The sequence below is a fragment of the Choristoneura fumiferana genome, chromosome 18 (genome assembly GCF_025370935.1).
Source record: "Choristoneura fumiferana chromosome 18, NRCan_CFum_1, whole genome shotgun sequence".
Classification (NCBI taxonomy): Eukaryota; Metazoa; Arthropoda; class Insecta; order Lepidoptera; family Tortricidae; genus Choristoneura; species Choristoneura fumiferana.
Genome location: NC_133489.1, coordinates 4565305 through 4589305, shown reverse-complemented (window position 1 = coordinate 4589305; position 24001 = coordinate 4565305). Strand labels below are relative to the sequence as shown.

At 36.7% G+C, this 24001-nt stretch overlaps 3 protein-coding genes across 4 annotated transcripts; 2 read left to right on the top strand and 1 right to left on the bottom strand.

Moving 5' to 3' along the window:
• Positions 1–533: 533 nt before the first annotated feature.
• LOC141437555 (uncharacterized) lies at positions 534–2756 on the top strand. The gene is made up of 4 exons (XM_074100985.1): positions 534–677; positions 1193–1380; positions 1776–1940; positions 2297–2756. The coding sequence occupies exons 1-4, from the start codon at positions 662–664 to the stop codon at positions 2675–2677; spliced, it is 750 nt and encodes a 249-aa protein (XP_073957086.1). The 5' UTR covers positions 534–661; the 3' UTR covers positions 2678–2756.
• Positions 2757–2837: 81 nt separating this feature from the next.
• Positions 2838–8450, top strand: LOC141437552 (uncharacterized). Of its 2 annotated transcripts, none has more exons than XM_074100983.1 (6): positions 2838–4016; positions 4216–4408; positions 5140–5206; positions 6525–6684; positions 7242–7475; positions 7795–8450. In XM_074100983.1, exons 1-6 carry the CDS (start codon positions 3906–3908, stop codon positions 8257–8259), a joined length of 1230 nt encoding a protein of 409 aa, XP_073957084.1. In that variant the 5' UTR covers positions 2838–3905; the 3' UTR covers positions 8260–8450. The 2 variants fall into 2 exon arrangements, with proteins under 2 accessions (XP_073957084.1, XP_073957083.1); XM_074100982.1 differs by having other exon boundaries at positions 4156–4408.
• A 1339-nt stretch (positions 8451–9789) lies between these two features.
• On the bottom strand, positions 9790–20514 carry LOC141437554 (uncharacterized). The gene is made up of 8 exons (XM_074100984.1): positions 19879–20514; positions 19670–19792; positions 19116–19243; positions 18062–18197; positions 14908–15132; positions 13817–13972; positions 12756–12873; positions 9790–11343 (listed from the first exon to the last, which is right to left on the bottom strand). Exons 1-8 carry the CDS (start codon positions 19996–19998, stop codon positions 11099–11101), a joined length of 1251 nt encoding a protein of 416 aa, XP_073957085.1. The 5' UTR covers positions 19999–20514; the 3' UTR covers positions 9790–11098.
• Positions 20515–24001: the final 3487 nt, after the last annotated feature.

Genomic DNA, 24001 nt, shown 5'->3' with positions numbered 1-24001 from the left:
AAAACACCAAACCCTGTTCTATAATGTCTAATATAACTTCATCCTGGCTGAATATTGGGCAATATTAAAGCTTTATTTAGCTTAACGACAAGAGGGACGCATTGTGGTACTAAAAAGGTAGTAAATATTTACAAAGAGATAAATTAGTTGTGTTCTCTTCAACTATATGAAAAAAGTGGGCCAAACATCCTGACGTCAGAATAGTTAAGTATCAAATAGTAGCAAGAAGGTAGTGCATTTTGGTATTATCTAAACATCAAATATCTCCATTGGTCCAGAGCCCTATTTTACCACGCTGACAGTGCGACTACTACTTTCATAGAGATAGTCATTGTTCATTGTGAAATACGCGTTCTTATGTAATAAATTAAGTAATTTATACATTATTATTTAATTCACGCATTTAATTACACATCGATTGATGATTACTTTCGATTGATGATTACTTTCATCGACTCTTTATATCGATTATGAAAGTGCACTAAAAACCGGTAACCGTGTTTGCTTACGCACATGACTAGAACAAGCATTAAAAAAAAAAAACAAATTAAGAGGAACAGCTAGCAAAAGCGGGTTTGTTGTATTTATCTCACCAAAATACTTATTTTAGCGAGAAAGTGAAAAAGAGAATAATATTTACTAAAGATCTCAAAATACTAGAATGCAAAGAAAAAATGGTAAGTGTTGTACCTATTGTGAAGTTGCTTGTTTGCCATGGTTTCGTGATTTGATATTTGTTTGATTCCGAAAAAAATCTATAAGTATATACCCAAATATATTTTGCCTTAGCAACTTTATTTCGAATTTAAATTGACGACAGTTATAACTATATTGTAGCGCCGTATTGTTCCCAATCCGCACTGGGCCCGCGTGGGAACTATGGCCCAAGCCCTCTTGTTCTGAGAGGAGGCCTGTGCCCAGCAGTGGGACGTACATAGGCTGGGATGATGATGATGAGACCACGGGTTGAATATTTTTTATCTTTCAATTTGATTTAGTATTTTGCAAGATTTGATCTATTGAGTGTATTGTATACTAAATACAAGACATTTTCGGTTTGCCCATAAATATAATTTTTAAAATTGCTGAACTTTTTTGAAAGGGGTGGATGTACGTAATTGTAATTCGTATTATTTTATTTTTATTATTTTATACCTTAGTAAAAATAGTAATATTATTAACCCTTTTTTAGACAAAAAAACAAAAGTAACAAATGCACAAATCGACGTGCTCTGTACATTTTTTGAAGAAAATCCGGAACTTGTACTTGGGTACAAAAAAACTCCGAAAAATTTTAAAGCCGTGTTTGTAAAATGGCAGAAGATCACGCCTCATCTTAATTCACTTGGAGTTCAGAAAGACCCCAGCCAATGGGCTAAGGTGAGCGAGGAAAGGTTATATACGCTTATATAGCGCTGGTAGTTTAAAAAATGACGTGTAAAAGTGCCCTTTGCGGCCTATTTACTGAATAAATGGTTTGAATTTTACCCTTACAATAAATTGATATAATATTACACCTAGATTGGGAGCGCCACTACTTTATTTAATGTACTTACCTAAATATGTGCAATAACAGTGTCTTAAAAAAAATAAGTTCAAAACAATTTGCCAATCATCTCTAAAAGTTTTCTAACCATTTTTGTGAATGTGGTACCTGTAGTCAGCTACAAACCAACTGAATTAAAAAATATGTTATTTCTATTAATTTATTAAAATGTATCTAATTTTTTAAAGTTAATGAAAGTATATAATTTAATATTTGTTTTTTTCGGCAGTATTTGCGTAATCACAGAGCCAATTTAAAGCATAGAAATTTCAAATGGAAACAGAATCGAAACGGAAGCGGCCCAATTATATGTAACGCTGATGATTTCAGTGAAATTGCGTTCAGGATGCTTCAGGTTTTTAGAAAAGGAAAGAGCAAGCCACATGGTTCACAGGTAGGTGTTTAATTTGTTACTTGTAACAAATATTCTACTTGTGTATGAGTTATCTCGTTCGTATTTTACTGTCCACATTTTGTTGTGTGCATGTGTTAAAAAGTTTTTTTTTATAAGTGAGATGGTAAGATTGACGTACTAAAGCCTAAAGAATGTCTAACACAGTTGTTTTTTTTTTCTTTTTACTTAGTTTATGTATAATGGCTAATTAAATTATCAATCCTTCGAGGATGAAATTCAGCAAACGCCAAGACGTGTTTTGGCTTTTACTACATTTCATTCTTGAAGAGTCAATGTGAGTTAGGTACCTTTTACCTGGTAAATATTGTTTTACGTTTAAATATCTATATTTTCAGAACTCTAATGTTTCATGTTTTAACTCTGAAAGCGATGTCAAAGCTGAGCCAAACAGTGAACTAGAAACGATCGTGATTAAAGAAGAATTAGAGAGAGACAGTGATTTGAATGATGTGGATAGAAACGAATTAACTCAATCTATACCTATGGGTACACAGATATTTCTAAGTTCTAATGAAGAAACTCCACAAGCATTTGTAAATGCAAGCAATGTAACGGACGAGTTTGATATATTCGCAAGGAATATGGCTCAACAATTGCGGGCATTACCGATAGATATTGCTTTGGAAACACAAGAAATTATGTGGTCGGTTATATTTAAACAACGTTTGAAAGTAGTAAACGACGTTGGGGATCCCTTGGAAAAGAAAAACAGTTGAATTAATTATTTAAGATATTTATTTTTTTAGATTTCCTGCTGATCAAATGCAGTGACTTCCAGTAAATATTTTAAATTTATCTTTTGTGTGTTTTTTTTTGTAATTATACAACCTCAATATTTATTCTGCGTACAATTGGCACCCCCGGTGCAACCATCACCCATTCGGTGAGTTTTTTTTTATCAGTGGTGATGAAAAATGATTTTCAAGTTAAGTAACCCCTTAACCCGAGGTTTTCATCGTTTTTGGACAAGTTTTGAATCGTATCCTACTTCTGCACTACAGATAGAATTCTAAGTCAAAAGGCTATCGGTTCTCCAATCTTTTATCTCCATTTTTGTCTACCGGATTTGAAAAAAATTAATACTTACTTAATTTTGTATGTTTGTTTTAAACATTGTCTGAAAAAACACTTATTTCGTATCTCTATTGACGTGAAAGATCTAACATATATGAAATCTACATATTTGGGTTCGTCTTTGACGTCTCTAAAAACTGGTCGAGGGTTTTCATTTGAAACTAATTAACACAAAAGTTATAGCCAGAAAACCAGTTTTTTGGCCTAAAATTGTTCAACTTTGATGCCAAATATCTCGAAGACAATGAACTTTGAAGTAAATATGGGATACTATATTGCTTAAAGCCCTTGTTGTTAATATAATAAGCTACAAAAAACATTAGAAAGCTAAGGAATTCAGATCGAAGGTCATTGGGGCATGGGATCCCCTTAACCACGTTAACGTTATCAATTTATCATAATTGAGAAATAAACCGAATATAGAAAAATATTACACTATTTTAATCACAGCCGCATCGGAAAGAAACGTAAGAAAAATTAATAGGGACGTGTTAAAACTATTCTCTTGCAAATTTATTTTATGTTGGTAAGCCGCGGTCATACTAAAAACTTGCGCAGATAGAACAGTCGGTCGATTCAATCGAATTCCAGAATCCGGATAATTGAGGCTTGTCAAAAAAATTGCCAACTTTAATTCGGTATTTGTCATTTGATGAAATACAACACTAGTTTTCATTCATTTCATTCGTTCGCATTTGCCTGGCATTTGGCAAACGTCAAACGCTTATGACAATTGACTTGACATTTGACAAATGAATTGACTATGACGATGCGATGAGATGATAGTAGAGGAAGCTAAATTCCAATTTCCAATTGGTTTATTTATCTTTATCAGTGTTCAATTAAATTCATAAATATATTCAAATAAATATGGAAAACATATCTAGTAGCTGCCGTGCATGTCTAATTACTTCTGAAACTTTCTCATACTTTCTGGACAAACTAAATCTAGAAATGTACTGGTTTTGCACGTCTATCGAGGTTTGTATTTTAATTAAATGCTGAGATGAACTCTTCTTCCTTTTACGCTCATATCTCCTAAAATCATATTTAACTCAGGATAATTTCGACTTATAATAAAGACATTATTTATGTGTTGGTTAACACTTTTTGTTTTTAGGTAAAACAAGACGAACTACCTAAATCACTTTGCGACAGCTGCTTCACTCTCTTGACAAAGTTTTCAGATTTCAAGAAAACCTGTATCCAGTCTGAAAACATTTTACAGGGATTAGTACATGATTTGTCTAAGAGTATTAAATCAGAACCTGTGCATGAGAATTATGTGGAATTGCAAACTAAATTAGAAAGAAGTACATCTGAGGAAAAACAAGACATTGTTAGGGTAAAGGCAGAGGAATTCAATGATGCTGGTAAAGTATTTTTTTGTGCTAAAGTTTTTAAATTCAACACACATTGGTGTGCAGTCTAATGAAGAAAAAAAATATTGGTTCTTAAATGGCAGTATGTATGTATGTAAACACTTTATTGTACAAAAGAAAACAAAAAATACAATTGAAAAACTGAGATACTTGTACAAAGGCGGACTTATTCCTTTGAGGAATCTGGGCATTTCTATTTAACACATTCACTGCCACCGACACACATTTATGCGTTTTCGGAACTTCGCCCAGTGCCGCTGTCGTAATATTCATACATTTTTTGAACGCACATGTGCGTTGGTGGCACCTGTGGAAGTCAGGTGGCAGTGAACGCGTTAAAGTTGTACCCTGAGCTTATCTCTCCAGTTTCAACAAAATTTGTAAGGTAGACTAAGTCCATGATTCCGAGCTGTAAAAACAGGGTCTCGGGCTGTGTTCCCAAAATATTGTATGGATGTGTCCGTTCCGGTACGATAATTATAAAAAAAAATCATAACAACATTTTAGTACCTACAATTATTGTATGTTACATAGTTACAGTTGAATAAATACTGAACACAAATTCTGAAATAATAATTTTCTTGTCGTCTGAAATCAGCTGCCCCTAGACCACTGCCAATATAGCCTATGGACAAATCCAGGAATCCAGCAGTACAGCATTACAGCAGCTGGAAATGCACATAATTTGATTCAAGGAAGCTAAACATAGTTTATGTTTTCAGATAGTTTGGGAGCAGATTTGGATGATGATATTGGAGCTTATGATGATTCAAATTGCACAGTTAGAAGGTAAATTGCCATACAGTGATCCTGTTGCACTGCCATTGCCATCCCTTATCTGAATTAGCTTGCATATTCCATCTCCCTTGAACTCCCCAATTCCCCATGGATCCTCATTCCAGTCTAAAGAACTTAGTCACAAAACTCGGCCATCTAGACAGAGCAATGATGAGGTGCGGTGCGGGGGAGAGCGGCGTGGCCCCGCGGGCGCCCCGTCCATTCCGACGTTCAGTGCGCGATGGTACTGCCTGCAAAGGGTGTTGTAATTTGTCGTGAATTAAAAATTAATAATTGTTTCGACAGCAGTGGCCAGTTAGTCAGAAATGCGTTGTAGGTACATGTGAAGTATACGGCTGTATGTCAGAATGTATATTCGTTTGTATGTTAGAATGCGAATCAGCTATATTATTAAATTCAATAACTGAATATTAAAATCATCAAACAATAAATGCTGCAAATATTTGTCGGTTCAGCATCTTTAAAAAATAAATAAACTGGAGATTTAACTTGCGTTTTTAACCCCCAACGCAAAAAGAGGTGTTAGGTATAAGTTTGACCGCTATGTGTGTCTGTTTGTCTGTGTGTGTCTCTGTCTGTGTGGCACCGTAGCTCTTAAACGGGTGGACCGATTTGAATGCGGTTTTTTTAATTGAAAGCAGGTTTTCTAGCGATGGTTCTTAGACATGTTTTATCAAAATCGGTTCAGCCGTTTTTGAGATATTTAACTTTGAAGTGACAAAGTCGGGGGTTTTGCAACTAATATTTTATTATAACTGACTAGACTAGATTTACTAGGCAGTAATGAATGCAGGTACATAATATACCCACATTAATTTATACATACATACCTTATTAGTCTGAGGCACTTTCATATTACTTTTGTGACAACCCGATACATTTCCAGTGTCTAGCCGATTGTCGGCATTTCGCGCTCAGACAAAGAACTTTGTCCACTGTACATCTGTTTGCTCACTAAAAGTGAGTTTTTAACTAAAATAGTCAGTGTTCTATCATTAATAATTTTACTGTTCACTTTATTTTTAATTGAAAAACACTATTCAAAAGTCTAAAAATAGTAGACTTGCGCGGTCGTCGCGTCGTGTGGCACAGGTTCCTTTTTGTCCAACGACCAAGAGGCAGAGGCGACTGCCGCCCGTCGCCCGCACAGATAGTGTAACTAATATGCTAATCTGTTGAAAGCTATTTCATAAAACAAAATATTAAGAAAGCTGTTGCTTTCATTGCAGTGATGGACATACCATCCTGTTAAAAACCTGTAACTTCAGAAAAATATTGCTTTTCTTTCATTCTGCTTCCTTTGTTTCAGATTGAAAAAACCTATAAAAATTAAGATAAACTTTACAAAAACTATTCTTAAACCACGACAGTTAAAAAAACGATTCAACTTCAAATGTGGACTATGTAATAAAAAATTTGGGTTTAAGGAGCGGTTTGAAGCGCACATGATGGAACATGAAGGAAAATCAGTTAGTATTAATCAAAACATCCTTTCCGCTACAAGGAGTTGATACATCCATACATAAGGACAGGTCTTACGACAGTTTTAGAGGCTGCGCACGATCGGGACAGATGGCATGCTCTCGTTTCGGAGGCCAAGACCCTCTTTGTGTCCCTGAGCCAAATTAGTTAGTTAGTAGTTAGTTAGTTAATCAAAACATGAAAAGTATAGTGTCAATAGTAACAGTTTTTACTCAAAAAGTGTACCACAATAAGAATAACTTTCATAAACTTTGCATATTGGCTACCTGCACTTTACAAACTTTTATTTAACTTGCCCTGTTGTTGTGTGAAATCCTGCAAGTTCATTTTGACCCACTTCCATTGGTCGGATTACCTTGAAATTTGATATACATAATGTAAGTAAGTTGTGACAATGCAAGTACTGTCAACAAAAAGTACAGTGAGCAAAAAAAAATTGTTTTAAAGTTGAATTTATATAACAGAAACTTATTATTGCTTACCTTTTCCTTCAAACAACATATGTGATTTTTCGTAACATAGCCATTCTGTATTTTATTTTCAGACATCAATATACTGCGTGCCATGTAACAAAACCTTCACAACCTGGGGTGGCCTGAAGCGACACAATGACTGCGAACACTCAAACCTCAGCATAGACCAGTTAACTTGCAAGTTATGTTCCAAGGTGTTTAAGAGTCCAAGAACTTTGAAGATGCACTACGACACACATGGTGATAGGAAGATAAAGATATGTGATGTCTGCGGGAAGGGATTTAAAAACGATTTAACGTTAAAGGTGAGACAGTTACGCCTACAGTGTTATAGGGTTGATCAACTCTTTCTTGTTTTCTTAACTAATGATTGTAATTAATTAGATGAAATATTATTCGAATAATTCCCAACTCTGGTGACAACAAAAAATATAAAATAGTTAATTTTACATCATTGCGTTTGAACTCACGTTTCTTTCTTTTGGTCAGTCAAACGGTACAGAATGTGGGTAGAAAAATTTCAAACGCGCGCGCTTTAGAAAATATGATCTCCTATAACGCGCCGTGAAGATAAACCATTGAGCTCCACAAACAAAAATAAATTAATACACAGCTTTTTTTCAGGCGCATTTAGAGACGCACATAGAAAACCGCGAGCGCCGCTACACGTGCCAACATTGCGGCAAAAAGTACCTCAGCAAGAAAACGTGCGCCTCTCACGTTTCGCGCCGCCACTCCGACAAACGGTATATCTGCCACCACTGCAACTACCCGTTCACCGACAAAAGCAACCTGGCCAAACACATACTAATACATGAAGGGAAGCAACGACTCCACAAATGCGATATATGTTTGAAAACTTACTCGTCCCAATCGGCTCTGGTTGTTCATAAGAGGTTACACACCGGTGAAAGACCATTTCTTTGTAATTATTGTCCGAAAAGTTTCTCAAACAGGAGGATGCTGGTTGACCATCAAAGGATACATACGGGGGAAAAGCCGCATAAATGCTTGGTGTGTGAACAGAGCTTTACCCAGAGAGGGACTATGAAGCGGCATATGAAAGTGCATGATAGACTTTGTACTTAATGAGGAAAAATGTACAGCTGTACCTAAGACTCAGGCTATAGCAGTGGGTTAGTATGGTGCTGAAAACATCAATAATAAAATAGTAGCGCCAACTAGGTACGCAAAAGTGTCTGTTACAAATAAAAAAATCGACAAAGAGCGTGTCGGACACGCCCAAGATAGGGTTCCGTAGCCGTTTCGAAAAAAAACAAGTAATATTTTTCTAAGGATTTTTTACGGAATCTTCCGAGTTTAGGTATCATGATTTTTTCAAACCAAGAGTTTAGCTTTTAAGGAGGGGGACGCACGATTGTAATACTTAAATTCAAACTTTAAAATTAAATATTTTGCAAACAGGTTAGATGAGAAAAAATCACCCCCACTTTACGTCAATGGGAAATACACTGATTTTTTTTTCATTTTTTTACTGTTTTCTCAGCGTAGTTGTTACATATATCCGTGCAAATTACAGCTTTCTAGCACTGATAGTCTCTTTTTTGTCATTTTGGCTATGGAAGCCTGAAAACATTTCAGTATTATTAACGAGGAATAACCTGCCCAATAGCAACGACTTGGGTGATATTTGTAAATATAGATTTTTAGGATTAGAGTAAGTTAGTTTTAGTTCTTTTTTATTTATTTCTATTAATTATTGTATATATAATTTGTTTCTTTATAAATAAATTCCCTTTACTACATTTATAAAATTGGATTTCATCTATGCAAACAAAAAAAGCTTTAACTTACTGTGCCACTTGTCGATTATTTTTTATAGAGGCCTAACGTTCGATTTGTATGAATAAAACTTATGTTCATAACGAAAACACAAACTGAAATATAGATGCACAGAAAAACCGAAAAATAAGACCAGCGCTGGGAATCGAACCCAGGTCCTCGGCATTCCGTGCCGTGTGCTATACCGATACACCACCGCTGGACAACGATACAGACACGAATTTCTCCTATGCACCTCATATCTCAGCTTGTGTTGTTTCTTATTTAGCCACTTAAGCAGCGACACTAGCGACATCTATGCCGTAGCCCTCATCGAGAAACTTTTCGGCACTCCATCGGAACTAACTAACCGATCACCCGGACAAGAGATATCGTTATTAAGCAATCAAATTAAGATTGGTTTGTCCGCCAAAAACGCATGGTTTATATCGGTGTAGGTACTGTATCAATAACCGAGTAGAAACTATATATGTAAGTACTCTTATAAGTATAAAAAAAAACTGCAAATTGTTAAGAAATAAAGATTTTTTTTATTATATATATGCCCTTTTTTAACAATTAGAATAAGTACGAATGTTCCATTAAAAATAGAAGTGAAATGTTATTTATTTATCTAATATATAAAATTCTCGTGTCACAGTGTTTGTAACCAAACTCCTCCGAAACGGCTTGACCGATGAGTTGAGTTAGTCTTGTTTGCGATTGGCTTATTTCGTGACTCAGTCAAAGTTGTCAAAAGGACCTCAACAAAATAAAAGATATTTTAACGAAACTTAGATTTTTATTTTTAAATTATATATTTATCCGAATTACAGTGATATATTTACATTGGTCTAGTAGACTCTTACAGGTAACGCCCTGTGCTGCAATAGTTCTAAAAGTAATTTTATCTACACTCATATAGTCCTACATTATGCGTTCAAAAACCATAGATACACGGCAGTATCGTAAATCGTAATGTACATTACGATACCGAAATCGATATCGTAACGAACATTACCGCACCGGAGCGGTGGCGCAGCTTTATCTTCGGGCGCAGGAGCTCGTGGGACAGATATAGTTAGTTCTGATTGCAATGCTGGTCATTCTCAATGGTTCTTGAACACATGAGGATTTAATATGGATATAGATAAAGTAATGTATGCAACTGTACGAAATTAGGCCTTCGCTTCGCCTCGTTTCATAAAACCACACTCGTGTTTTAAGGACCCTTATTACGGAACAGTTACATAAACTACTATTTAGAAACGTTTTATACATATTTAATTTTGTACCGTAATATTTAATTAATGTCGCTCATTTAATATGCGGCCATTATCAAATTTCTTAACTCCATCCCGCATACAAAACTACGACCACTGGGGGCTCATGCGGCATGTTACCCGGACTAGTCCGCACCCCCGTACGGCCATTACAATCACGTGTCGTGCCTCCACTCCACATACGATACGGCGACGACTGTGTGGACTCTTGTGGCATGTTACCAATACTAGTCCCAACCTCCGTACGGCCATTACAATCACGTGTCGTGCCTCCACTCCGCATACGACACGGTGACGACTGGGGACTCATGTGGCATGTTACCCGGACTAGTCCGCACCCCCGTATGGCCATTACAATCACGTGTCGTGCCTCCACTCCACATACGATACGGCGACGACTGTGTGGACTCTTGTGGCATGTTACCAGGACTAGTCCGCACCCCCGTACGGCCATTACAATCACGTGTCGTGCCTCCACTCCACATACGATACGGCGACGACTGTGTGGACTCTTGTGGCATGTTACCAATACTAGTCCCAACCTCCGTACGGCCATTACAATCACGTGTCGTGCCTCCACTCCGCATACGACACGGTGACGACTGGGGACTCATGTGGCATGTTACCAGGACTAGTCCGCACCCCCGTACGGCCATTAGAATCACGTGTCGTGCCTCCACTCCGCATACGACACGGCGACGACTGTGGGGACTCATGTGGCATGTTACCAGGACTAGTCCGCACCCCCGTACGGCCATTAGAATCACGTGTCGTGCCTCCACCGCATACGACACGGCGACGACTGTGGGGACTCATGTGGCATGTTACCAGGACTAGTCCGCACCCCCGTACGGCCATTACAATCACGTGTCGTGCCTCCACTCCGCATACGACACGGCGAGGGGCGCAGCGACTTCATGCGGCCGCACGGCCTCTTCCCGCATATGCCCCTTCATATGCCTGTTGAGCGCACACTTCTGGATAAAGGCTTGACTACACAACTGGCATTTATGAGGTTTTTCTCCCGTGTGAATCATCCTGTGGTTGCGAAGGTCTTTGCGCGCCATGAATTTCTTCGGGCAGAGGTCGCAGGCGTAGGGACGTTCACCTGAAAAGTCACGTTTTTTTTTATTCGACTGGAGGGCTAACGAGCAAGTGGGTCTCCTGATGGTAAGAGATCACCGCCGCCCATAAACAACCTACCAACCGCGTTGGTTACCGCGCGTTGCCAACCTAGAGGCCTAAGATGGGATACCTCAAGGGCCAGTAATTTCACCGGCTGTCTTACTCTCCACGCCGAAACACTTCACGGCAGGATTAGCGAGAAGCGTTTGTACATTTCAGTCAGATAACCGCTGTTTGGCAAGCAATGCGCAAAGAAAAGTTTTTTTTTTTTTTTTACTATTCTTGTATTGCTATCCAGCCTGCATAAGCAGATCAAGTTTCAAGTCAAGCCGACCAACGCAAGTGGGTTAAAATGAACTTGCAGCATTGACCCAAAAACAACAACAGACCAAGTTTTCAAAAGGTAAAAGCTTGTAAAAAAGTATAAAATAAAAAATATTAAATTTAAAAAATCAAAAAACCCGACTGCCTTAAAAACTAAAAGGAAGAAAATAAGTCTAGTGGTCTAGAACTCTAGAAGCTCATTTAAGGTTCAACAGTCGGGGGGACCCATTACGAAGATTTTATGAGCTGGTTACGATTTGAATGGGTCCCGACTGTTGAACCTTAAATGAGCTTCTTGATAGAGTTCTAGACCACTAGACTTATTTTCTTCCTTTTAGTTTTTAAGGCAGTCGGGTTTTTTGATTTTTTAAATTTAATATTTTTTATTTTATACTTTTTTGATATTTATGTGAAAACGGTAGATTAAAAGTATTATAACCCATATATATTTAGAATGGGCTAATTATTAGCTTTCATTCGATACCCATATTGTTACAATACAAAATATATTTTTTCATTCCTCCGCCATATTTTTTTTCGCAGACGCCATATTCAAATATTATGTAGCCTATGCCACTCCGACAGTTATGACGAATCCAATGATACCTCATATGTCAAAATCCGTCTAGCCGTTTAGGCTGCAGCGAGGACCAAAGAAATGGGCATACATACCCACATACATACATACATACGCTCGAAAAACATAACCCTCCTTCGGGCAGTCGGGTAAAAACGCTCGTTACGCCGCCGGTTGCAGTCACAAGGATTTTTTGACAAGGCATTAGGGTGCCCCCACATGCAGTTGCTCAACAATAAGTACAGTCAGCAAAAAAAGCTTGTATTAAAAATGAAATTTTTATGGTTAGGTTATTCATTTACCAATAGAACCGCTTCATTCACCTCGCTTCGCTCCGCTCAGCTGTTTCTGTGCGAGCATAGGTAAATGAAGCGTTTCTATCGGTTCATGATAAGCGTATTCCTCGCAACACATCCTCGCACATCTCTGGTGGGAACGCAACCTAAAACTAGCGATATTCCGCCTGTGATCTAAACGACCAATTTAAATATTACCTGTATGCGTCCTCATGTGTATGGCCATAAAGCTTCTACTTTTGAAGGTTTTATCGCACATCTGGCAGGAGAACGGCTTGTCCGTTGAATGCGATCGCATGTGCTTCACTAGGTCAGCCTGGGAACCATACAAAATAAGTCAAAAGATCAAAGAAAATAAACACCAAGAGACAGCTTAAATTTTTAACAGTCCTATACTTCATTTAATTTAGAATTGGAGGCCACAGCAACATTGTATTGCGGCTCGTGAACTGTAATCTCTTTACAATTTGTACTAGAATAACAATTGACGACACGCAAATAAAGTGGCATTAAAACAATTTTATTTTGCGGCTGCCAGACTATTGTACTGGACTATTTGCTAGGTAAGAAATAGTTGACCCGACGCAATACAATGTTGCTGTGGCCTCCAATTCTAAATTAAATGAAGTATAGTATAGTCCATGTCAAAGATATTTAATTACAATTGAATAGGTACCTTGTCATTATATGCCGTGACAATTTTATACAAAAATAACCAACTTTAAAAATGATGAAATTCCCATACAAAATTCCAACTACTTAGGGGATGATTACCGGAACAAAAACTATCCTGTGCCCTTCCTAGGGTCTTGAACTACATCCATCCATTTCGCCTAAATCGGTTTAGTTTAGGGCTATTTGGTTTCGCCTAAATCGGTTTAGTATAGGGCTATTTGGTTTCGCCTAAATCGGTTTAGTATAGGGCCATTGAGATCGTTGGAGGGCTACCTAACCTCTTCACCACCACAGAACAAACGACGTGCTCTGTACGCCACAGAAAAACCAGCGACAAATCAACTTGATTTTTAATTCCATTGCAGAAGGATTAATTTCGAGTTGAACGTTGGTCATGTATAGATGACCATGGCGTGTGAGCAAGGCTCGGATACCGTTAAATTTCCAAACCGTTATCAGCAAAACCTTTTCATTTTGGTTTCGTTCGCGAACCGATTAAACCGATTTAGAACAATAAAAACCGGTTTATTCCGGCGCAGGACATTAAGATTCTGGTTGAACTATACATCTGTGTTTTGTTTTACCTTGATATAAAACTTCATCTCGCACTGCGTACACCCATAGTTTTTTATGCCCGTGTGTCTAATGAGGTGTATCTTAAGGTTGCCAGGTTGCGCGAACTTTTTACCGCACTGGTAACACCCGTAGTTTCTCTCATTCTTATGCGTTTCTATATGCATCTGTAAGTTGAGTTTTTTTATTATCAATATTATCATTAATGTTCATTCAATCAAATCATACCGAAACATAAAAAATCTTGTTATTCGCTAATTTTTAACCCCCACGCAAAAAGAGGGATGTTATAAGTTTGACCGCTGTGTGTCTGTCTGTCTGTGGCACCGTAGCTCTTAAACGGGTGGACCGATTTGAATGCGGTTTTTTTAGCAGGTTTTCTAGCGATGGTTCTTAGACATGTTTCATCAAAATCGGTTCAGCCGTTTTTGAAATATTGAACTTTGAAGTGACAAAGTCAGGGGTTTTCCAACTTCTATATGGATGTGTCTGTATAAAGACGGTCTTACAGATATGTATGAGTAGGGACTGGATTACACTTTTTTTTAAATCCTTTATTTTAACAAGGTTTTAGTGTGACTATGTCAGTCTCAAACAGTTATACTCTTCCTTATACCGAAACTAAGTCTCTGGATGCAAAGGCCTATCGACTGGATTATATGCCATAGCTATATCATATTGCATATGCATTTTCAATTAATATTTAGCCTATTTTATGTATATTTAGTATATTTTATGTTAAATCTTACGATGATGCATCTTTTCACTATACTTGCAATGTTTCTGGATAGGTAAGATAGCTTGTTATGATTCATTGCCAAAAATTCTAATACCTGCCCAGCAGGGCTACTACGAAACTCGAAGTTCGTGTCGTGCGTTCCCTCTGACACTTATACTATTTAATACGAGAGCGAGAGGGACGGTACAATATGAACTTCGAGTTTCGAGTTTCGTAGCAGCCCTGCAGTTACCTCAGTCAATGTTGAAAAAAATTTCCAGTTTGGAAATATTTTGAGTGATTGAATGCACAAGTTTAGTACTGAACATTTGAAACAGTATTTCATTGTTAGAAATAGGAATATTAATCCATTGAAAAACTAACCTTCAAATTATGAGCCTGTACAAACTTAGCATCACAAATGTGACATGCATGCTTCTTGATCCCCGCATGAATGAGCTCGTGGTTTTTCAAGACGTTCAGATAGGCGAAATCCTTGCCACACGTCAGACACTGGTATTTTCTGACACCAGAGTGAGTACGGGAGTGACTTGATAAGCTTCGGAATGTCAGGAAAGTCTTGTCACATTCTGGACACTTGATGTCAGGCTGCAAGTTGAAATTAAATTTGTGTTTATCACAGAAATTTATATGTTTTTTACCCACTTCAAAAAAGAAAGTTGTGTTGTATTTTTATCGACACAGCTTTTGATAACTAAAAAAAATATTGCAAATTCTTTTTTGTCACTCAGTAACTAAAGCAATAATTCTTTAAAATATATATTATATATACAGGGTGTCCCAGAAGTACCACGTCACAGTGACACCAGAGGTAGGCCAGCTCAAGAGGAACCTAACCAACCTAACATGACCCCAATAAAAGTTTCACGGTTTTCGAGTTATTACCGAAATAAAGATTTTTGGGGATACTCCCCTTTGTCTTGACATTTTTAGTACCAGCATCGACTTGGAAAACATTTAATAACAGTTTTTTATGTGTATCGAATCGTGAATAGTTACTTCAGAAGTGTAGTGTGTTATTTTGTCAGTAACTACCGTAAAATGCTGAAAAAAACTTAATTAATCTTGATTTAAGTTGTCTCAAAAACATGAATTTCAACTTTAACCATCTGCCATGAAAAAAAAATTACTAGAAACGAAACAAATAAATAACGTAAATAAATTAAAAATGTTATGCAGATTCAGAAATGGTATGACACATGTATCTTACTCCAAGGACATTAGACATTCTTATCACTTTAGCGAAGCCCTATCGAACCAACTTAAAACTGGAACTCCGAAAGCAGTCCCTGCTAAGTGGTACAAAAATGCTGTGTATAGCGATAGCTCATCTATTATCTGACACAATTATTTTGCCAAATGCACGAAGGTTAAATATTAATATTTGTCTCCCTTTTCAAGGCTAGGACCGGATCCTAAAGAACCGGATAAAACCTAACCAAAAAAAAGTTGGAAAATCCCCAACTTTGTCACTTCAAAGTTCAATATTTCAAAAGCGGCTGAAACGATTTTGATAGATATGTCTTAGAACCATCGCTAGAAAACCTGCTTTCAAATAATAAAAAAAACGCATTCAAATCGGTTTACGCGTTTAAGAGCTACGGTACCACAGACAGACAGACAGACAGCGGTCAAACTTATAACACCCTTCTTTTTGCCTGGGTGGTTAAAAACCGGTTTATCTTTCATTCATTTATTGGAATAAATTTAGCTCACAATAAATGTTCAAATTGTCTCCCATGGACTCTCTCATCTTCTAATAAACCAGGCAGGTCGTTTTGCAAAAACTGTAAATAGTTTCTACCATTAAGAATAGGAGGCAACTCGACCGGTCCCACAATTTGTCGATTAAGAATGCCAGTCCACAAATTAATTTTGAATTGGTATTGAGACCGATCTTCTCGTTCTTCATGTGTCTGTGTTGGTTTTCTGTCTGCCAGCTATGGACGTTGTGTAAGTTGAAATATCCATCCCTTTTGCAAGCCGATTCTTCAGTCCACAATATTTCATTGAAATAAAATGGGTTTTAGAATATTTTAAATAGGCTTACGTTTGGCCTCAATCTCGCTTGATGGAAGGCGAAGATGAGGCCTAAGATGGTACACGTTTGTCTAGAAGGTGTCTGTTCACTTCGACCTTAAAGATGTCCAGATTACAGCGTTAACTAAATAATATTATCTAACGTTTTAAACTTTCGTCATTTTCATTCATATTCATAATACTACCAACGGGACTTACCACGCTTACACACATGAGTAATATTTACCTCGACGTTTCGGCAACATTACAGACGAGTGGTCACGAGTAGACTGAAGTGTGGGGTGTCAAGTCTGCTAGCAGCGCGAGTCCTTCGAACTACCCTGTATTTTTGCAGTGTGGAGGAGGAGGAACTGAATGAACACACATTTCTAGTATAAACGTAGCTATCATAAGGTCGCGGGTGAGCAAAGTAGGTGATTGTTTCAGTTCATTAATATGAACCTCGGCAAAGTAACGCCTGATTCAATAAATTAGTAGGTAATGTAACATGTTTTTACTTAACAGTGACGGCTTGCGGCATCAGCAAAGTGATAAGAATGCCTAATGGTATTTCAGTAAGATACATGTGTCATACCATTTCTGAATTTGCATAACATGTCTAATTTATTGGCGTTATTTGTTTGTTTCGTTTCTAGTAATTTTTTTTCATGGCAGATGGTTAAAGTTGAAATTCTTATTTTTGAGACAACTTAAATCAAGATTAATAAAGTTTTATTCAGCATTTTACAGTAGTTACTGACAAAATAACACATTGCACTTCTGAAGTAACTATTCATGATTCGATACACATTAAAAACTGTTATTAAATGTTTTCCAAGTCGATGCTGGTACTAAAAATGTCAAGACAAAGGGGAGTATCCCCAAAAATCTTTATTTCGGTAATAACTCGAAAACCGTGCAACTTTTACTGAGGTCATGTTAGGTTGGTTAGGTTCCTCTTGAGCTGGCCTATCTCTGGTGTCACTGTGACGTGGTACTTCTGGGACACCCTGTATATTGTGGTTTTGGTACTTTAATTAAACCCAGTGTAAAGGTACAGTACATTTTAAACCGTGCCAAATTATTTTTCAGGGTACGTTCCGGACACATCCCAACAAACAAATTCTTACACATGATGAGAGTTAAACCATCACCTCTGTGTGAAATTTGCCAGAAGGTAGATGACTTGTCCCATTTGTTGTTGGAATGTGCTCGGAACTCAGACTTGAGGAGGGTTCTTGGGGGTTTGGGCCCCATGCACAGTGGCCAGGTCAATTGTTGGCTCTCAGAGCCAACATCTGACAAAGCCATTAGCACTTTTTTAATATGTCCCTTGCGTAGGGAAAATGAGGGAGCACCCATGAGGCTGACATGATCATCTGGAGTGTTCAAAGCCTCAACAAAAAGAAGAGAAAAAAAAATGTCTTAGTATTGTTGACATTGTTGTGTACTGTGACAAAGTATTAAAATGTTCAGTTACCAGTGAGTATTAATGTACCTTTTTTCCAAAATGACTTCTCATGTGAGCCTCCAAAGTCTCATACTTTTGAAACCGCTTGTCACACTTAATACATTTCATTCGGTCCTTTTTCTTTGTTGCTTCTGTATTTTTTCTGTACACCCGTCTTTTTCTTCTGAAATTTTACAGAATAACAAATTAAACTAAACATTTTTCTTTACATTTGAAAAATTAAACATCACCATTCACGCAAAATAGGCGCACTTAGACGTCGAGTTGCGGAAAACAGCCCGCTAATACCTATACCTATATAACATCACCATCCTACTTTTTCAGAGGCGTCTCTAGCCCATGTAGTGCCCGTGTGCAACCATTACCCTAGCGCCCCCTAGTAAGCTTGCGGTCAAAATGGAATACAAGTAACAGCACATCAAGTTACCACAAACTGTCAATTTTCCCCAATAGATAATAAACTCTATTGTTTGGAGATTAAGGGGCTGTTTCAGCATCTATTGAGTAGTGTATACCGACGGTTAAATGTGATGCCGTCTCCGTCTATTTGAACAAAACAAATAGAGATCGGCATCACATTTAACCGTCAGTTAACACAGCCCCTTAATCTGAAGAAGAAATTGGTCGGTTTTGGATACCAGGATGTGCTGTGGACTGCATGTATTTAGAATTATACAGGCTGTTCTGGTGTTTACCCTAACAAACCAATTACATTTTTAAATGTGAAAGTTTGTGAGGATAAATTTTATGCAAGTTTATACTCTGATATTTCTATGGGAAGTAATTTTTGAAATTTCATTACAAATTTACTTGTAGTGTCTACTCTTGTGTCTGATATCCCATCAATTGTTCAAAGTTTAACTGGAAGAGAACACTTTAAGGGATAAGTTCATCTTATTGTCATATTATCCTGTGTTCTATTATTTTCATGTGTTTTTGTGTACAATAAGAGTTTTAGAATACAATACAATACAATTTAGCAAAATTCTTGAATTTCAATTCAACTACCAGATCTAATAATGCCTAATTTTGGTAATATGCAACACTTTTTGCCTGACAAAAACAACAGTTTTGAACTCACTTAGTCTTAGGTGGCACTTCCTCAAAAGTCGGCTCACTGGATTCTGGACTAGATGAAGAATCTTCCTGGAGTCCCTGTTCTTCTAATTCATTAACATAATTCTCATTCGGCTGCCCATCTTGTTTGAGCTAAAACAGATATATATATTTGATCAAAACATTGAAAATATTACATACTATGATTGGAGTAAGGGATCTGTTTGTCATAGGTTTATAACAATAAACCACTAAGTCTAAGGATGATCCCACTGCAAATAAACATACTACGAACTTAGGCTATGTACCACACAAAATAGGCACACTTAGACGTTGAGTTGCGGAAAACAGCCCGCTAATACCTAAGGCTATGTACAATGAGAATTTTGACTTGCAAATGTAGAGGAGCGGTTGCTCAAGACACCAGATGGCAAGGGGCACCACTTTCCAGATTCCAGTGCAAAATAAAATGTTGTTGGCGCCTTTTGTGAGGCGCGAAAGCGGAGTACGCATGTCGACCTTAATGCTGGTCACATAATCATAAATATCACTGGTAACCAGGTTTACCCTATTATTTACCTTGTACTGTTGTCTTAGAAGATCATCCGAACGGCAGACCACTCGTTTGAAGTAGTACAGTTGGTTTAATAAATCTAAGCATGATTGGCAGATCAAGTTCGGAAGGGGATCACTTTCTGAAATCTAAAGCACAAATTATTTTTCTTCTTTTTATTTTTTACATATTACAACTGTAGATGAATTGATATCTCAATAAAGCTATGTCGTACCTCAACTGACGTACAATATTTAAACATTTGGGACGAACATACGGCAAATAAATTCTTCAAAGGTTCTCCGTTTGCCAAACACGCTCGACATACGTTTTGCAAATCTAAGGATTCCTCCATCTCCAACGACTACGATCTGAATCTGATATGTTGAAACGTTTGATACCTAAGCAAGCTTATTTAAACGATATTCATTATCATTATCACTTTACATTACAAGGTACATTTGATATTCTACAGCAACACAACGAAATCAACAACAACTAAAGACAAGACAGACGCGTTTCAGTCTCCGCTAATGTCGCCAAAAACGTTAGCCTTCTTGTCAAAAGCTAGGTATAAGAGACTAAAGAAAAGATAGGTGGCCTTGGTGGGCAATTAATTTTGAAATAGTTTACCTTTGTGATTTGTGCATATATTATCAGAAAAGAAAATTATACAGTTTATCGAAGGAAGGTTACCGCTATTCACCTACAAGCAAATATTTGTTTTCTATCTCACTTTCTGAAATTGTGTAGTCCATGGCAAAGTTTTAAAGCTATCTCGAACATTGCGACAATTTAACGGGAATTTTGATTTCTTAACCCAGCCGAGACCCAGCACAATCAAATTAATTATTGCTTTAACCTTTGGTAAGTATGCCGAAGGTATTCAAAAAGAAAGAAAAAAGTAGAAGAAAGTTGGATGTGGCTTTGACAGTCTTCTTTTTTACGTACAAAGTGACAAATCTTTGTTTATTATTGGTAATGAACGTGGGTGAAATTTGTTTGCATTTTTTGTCACCACTCTTCCATCCACCTGACACCAGTTATACAGCATGTTCCATTAAGCTTAAGCACCCACCTTGAGTAAAGTATTGAATGTCAAATATGATTATTCAATTTAACTACATAATTCCGTAGTTTCCAGGATCCTTTGTTAATTTTTCAGTTATTTTTAGTATAATTGTACAAATATTACCCTGATAAAAGACTTGAAAGTCGTTTATTAAACCTTCTCGAAAATGTAGCTGTAATTGGCTGTAACATTGTATGGAATTAAATTACTGCCCTCCTGGCAAGGGAGTAATATTGTATGAAAATCCATTTAACACTGTTTTTTTTTAATTACTAGATGAAGTTGGCAAGCAAATGATTTAATCCTACTAATATTTTTTATTATGCGAAAGTTTGTTCTCATGACCGAGTGTGTACTATTTCTTAATTCTTTCACGCTTAAACGGCAGAACGGATTTAGATCTAATTTACTTGCCTTCTGGAATAACAAATTAAGCTACTTTTATCCCAAAATTCCCACGTAAAATATCAAAATCGTAACATAACAACCAAGTCAAAAGATATTAAACTTTGCATGGGTGCTCTTCGTACAAACGTAAACGAAGGCCACGATGTAAGTTTTAGGAATTCTCGTGAAAATTTTCTACCTAAAACTCCGAAATTTCAATTCGGTTGCCAGGACTAATGGTTTACGCAAGTGAATGCTAATTATAATTCATAGCTTAGTTGTAATTCTAATATATTCTAGTCTAGACATTCACGAATCAAGTTGCTTTGTACATGGCACCAGAATTACCTATAACTATTATGTAATACCACTGCTTAATTAAACATTGTTATTATGTTTAAGACAATAACTCAATATTTAAGTTTAGTTAGACTATTGCATTACACTCTAAATTGCTTGTTTTCAGTTTTCAGTGTTATTGTTATTACATTCAATAATTTACAACAGTAATTGAATGCGCCTATCAGCGACACATTTAGCTACAGTATATTTTATGTTATGTGCACAATGTAAGTTTGATAGTGGTCACAAGTGGTACTCCATTGCGTAGGTTTACCTACTTTTACACACCTAAGTGATATGAACTGAACACTCCGATTAAACGGATATTAAGCAATAAATAATTATCTCGACATGTTGTTAATAGGTACAGTTCGTTGTATGTGCATACGTTCGTGGTATACTGTATACTTTGATATGCGGTAGTGTATGGGGCTTGTTTATAAACTTTGGTCTTTACCCGTGGCTTCGCTCACAACATAGTCATTAGATCCGATGAAATGACATTTCAGAATTTCATATTGAGTATGGCATTATTCGTGATCTTTATTTGTTTCCCATGAAGAAAATCCATGCCAAATTTCATGTCTCTAGATTTAACCGTTAAGATTGTTATGATTCCCGTATGAATATCGGGACACAAAATACTAGTCTATGTGTTTAGTAAAGGGGCTTCTAGACGGGCCATATTTTCACTGCAATATGTGGCCGGCAACCACCCGGCAACTATTGGTGTCCCTGTCTAACATATGAGTAAGAGAGGGACACCAATAGTTGCCGGCCACAAATTGCAGTGAAAATATGGCCCGCTTAGGAGCCCCTTAATAGTCTGTGTTATTTCCAAGAACTACCTATACTTATTTATCAGATACATAACAAATTTCATTCAAATCCGTTACGCCGTTCTAGCGTGAAAGTGATACAAACACACAATTTAACATCCTTCCTTAGTCAATTACTTAATCGAAAATAAAAACTGAAACATGGATGCACCGAAAAACCAGAAAAAGAGACCAGCGCTGGGAATCGAACCCAGGTCCTCAGCAGAGATGATTTTCCCAGAGATAAAACCAAGCTAGATCGATTACACTTTACTACCGATTACCCCTACATACCAAATTTCTACGAAGTCGTTGGAGCCGTTTTAGTAGTTGAGGAACTGCATGAACACACATTTCTTGCATAAACGTATCATACGGTCGCGGGTAAACAAACTAATTATTTTGGTTCATTGATTGATCTATGCAAAGTAACCTGCCTGTTTCAATAAATAGTGTACGTTCAGTTTTGATGTACACATCACTTGAGAGATAAAATATACATGTAGCTAAAAATATGAAAATAAAGCATTCAAAAACATGCTATAGCTTAAATATGCTCTAAAAAAACGAAATTAAACATTAAATACCAACGCCAAACCAATCAACTCATTATGTAACATAGTTTTTTTTATAATTCTATACCTAACCCTACCTGAACAGTACCATGACTGGCTGACTGACAGACAACACATAGCCACAACTACTGGTGCTAGAGACTTAAAATTTGGCATAGGTGGACCTAAAGTAATAAAGAGGTGCACTAGGGAAAGATTTTTAGAAAATCCCATTGTATAGGAAAATATCTCAACTTTTGTTTGTTTCTTTGTTTGTTGGGGGTAATCACTGAAACTACTGAGCTGATTTAAATAATTCTTTTACAAATAGATAGCTACCTACACTATCTCTGATTGACACATTTTTTTTAAATACAAAATTTCCGCAGAACAAAATTAATTGAATTCAATTTCGGGGCAGATTTTCCAAATTCTTTCAATTATAGAAAGCTACAACGTGTCTCTCAGCGTGAACTATACAATTTCTCTGCATATATATAATCATATACTATATCGTGTATAAAGCGCGGGCAAAAGAAACGCGTAGTACTTTAACGTTTCCTAAAATTCCACCCCTGAATCAGCGAAACAGCTTTTCAACAGCTTTGACGAGTTATGATTAATTACGTATGTAGGTTGATTTTTGAATTCCAAAATTTGCACCCTAAAACGTGTCTGATTTGTATTTTCATGTAATCCTCCGAAAAATCAATCAAAACACGAAAAAGAGATAGCAAAAAATAAATGTATGTTACCCCAAATTTAACGCGAGCAAAGCCGCGGGCAAAAGCTAGTTTCATAATAAAATTAAACTATACATACTGATACTGATACAAGTATGTCATGAAAAAAAAATTGGATCATAAAATAAAGTATTTATAGCGGAACGGATTAGACTATATTCCAAAGCAATTACATTCATTTTGGTATGTATTTTAAAATAATATATCATGATTTGCGCACATGCAATTCAAAACGTAGGTAGGTATTATATTACAGACAAAAGAAGTATAAAAAAACAAAATCATTTATTTAAACAGCTGTAAAACTGTAAATAAGTCACGAAATGCGAGAACTGCGGCTAACAGCATACCTGTCTACGGTCATAGTCATACGAGAATTAAGAGCTAAGTGAATACCTACTAGTTTTTGATAACATGTTTACTGTCCTCTAACTGTAAATTC